The sequence below is a fragment of the Gavialis gangeticus genome, unplaced genomic scaffold (assembly GCF_001723915.1).
Source record: "Gavialis gangeticus isolate Ggan-Ray unplaced genomic scaffold, GavGan_comp1, whole genome shotgun sequence".
Classification (NCBI taxonomy): Eukaryota; Metazoa; Chordata; order Crocodylia; family Gavialidae; genus Gavialis; species Gavialis gangeticus.
Window position 1 is genome coordinate 5,470 of NW_017728961.1, and position 1,508 is coordinate 6,977.

Here is a 1,508-nt window from a genome sequence, read left to right on the forward strand (position 1 = left end):
GGGAGGGGGCTGCATCCCAGCAAGCGCGAGCCCCGGGCGGGGGCAGGCGGGTGCTGAGCCCCCCCAGCACCGATCGTGGTTCCCGCCCCGCACGGAGCTGCTGGGGGTGGGGGCTTGACTCCCAGCCGGCGCTGAGGGTCTGGGGTCTTCTCCCCAGGCAAAACCTCCCTGGCTCATCAGTTCGTGGAGGGGGAGTTCCTGGAGTGCTATGACCCCACGGTGGAAAGCAGTGAGTGCAGGCGGGCTGGGCCTGGGGCCCATGTGCTCCGCGCTGGGGGGGTGTGCGTGGGCAGACCACCGGCCATGGCAGTCTCTTCCCCAGCCCTCAGCCGAGAGCCTTGCCAAGGCGCCCGGGAGCTGTGGGGCTGCCGGCACTCCCTGTCCTGCTTGGGCTGGGTAGGAAGGGGCCAGGCAGGCGCTGGTGGCTTTTGCGTGCGATGTTTCCTGCCGCCGGCTTGTCGTGTTGTGACAGCCTGCCTATCCTGTCCCCACCTGCCTAGAAGCCTCTTCCTGCCTGGTGTGGGGTCGCAGGCCCTGTGTGCATGGAGCGTGGCGTGCAGGAGGGGCTGGGGCACGTGCTCCGTGCTGCCTCTGTTGAGGGGACAGGGCCCTCTCCAGCACTGGGCAGTTCCCGCCACAGCCCTGGGGTGATGCTGCGTGCACCTCGCTCCTGCAGGGAAGGCCTCGTAGCTGGGGTCTTGCTGGGATCCCCACCCCACCCCAGCCCTACACTTGCTTGGGGGCAGTCATGGGCACGTGGGGGTCCATGAGGGACTGGACACGTGCCATGTGGGCATGCTAATGAGCATGTGGGCCTTCTGCAGCCTACAACAAAATGCTGGTGGTGGGGAAGGACGAGTTCCATCTGCAGCTGGTGGACACAGCCGGGCAGGTGAGGCCGGGGGCAGGGAGGGGCAAGGGCACCGGGCAGCTTTCCCGTGCCTACGGTTTGGAAGGCTGGCCTTGGCCCCGCGCGCGGAGAGGGCCCAAGGGAGGGCAGGGCGTGGAGCAGCCTGGTCTGCACCTGACTCTGCTGTCCTGCCAGGATGAGTACACCATCCTGCCCCACTCCTTTGTCATCGGCATCCACGGCTACGTGCTGGTGTATTCGGTCACCTCACTCCGCAGGTCAGTGGGTGCGTGGGGGGGATACTGCTGGGTCTGCCCTTCTGCCTGCCCCTCCTTTGACCCTGGGCTGCAGACATGAGCGGCACTGTGCCACCGCCCAGACCTGGCAGTTCTCCAGCAGCGGGGCTCCGTGAACCGGACCCGGGTCTTTCCCCATCTCCGCTGCCCTCAGAGTGGCTCCGGCTGGTCCCTCCAGCTGTCCCCCCCAGCACTGGCTCTGAGAGCTGTGGGCCCCAGCATGAGCTGCCAGCAGCCTTGGGGCAGGGGCTGTGCCAGCTCTGCAGCACTGTTGGTGCAGGGGAGGCAGCCAGGCCTGGTAAGTGGCAGGGGGAGGAAACTGCCTGACTCGCCGAGCGGAGCAGGGCCCTTGTGGGTGCCCG

The 1,508-nt window shown here is 67.8% G+C and overlaps 1 protein-coding gene across 2 annotated transcripts in view; it reads left to right on the forward strand.

Moving 5' to 3' along the window:
• The window catches only part of RHEBL1 (Ras homolog enriched in brain like 1), a 13,713-nt gene that overhangs the window by 5,231 nt on the left and 6,974 nt on the right, over positions 1-1,508 (forward strand). For both annotated transcript variants that reach the window (XM_019501179.1, XM_019528452.1), the window contains exons 2-4: positions 158-229; positions 825-892; positions 1,046-1,128. In XM_019501179.1, coding sequence (XP_019356724.1) covers positions 158-229; positions 825-892; positions 1,046-1,128 — 223 coding nt within the window. The remainder of the gene's footprint in view (positions 1-157; positions 230-824; positions 893-1,045; positions 1,129-1,508) is intronic.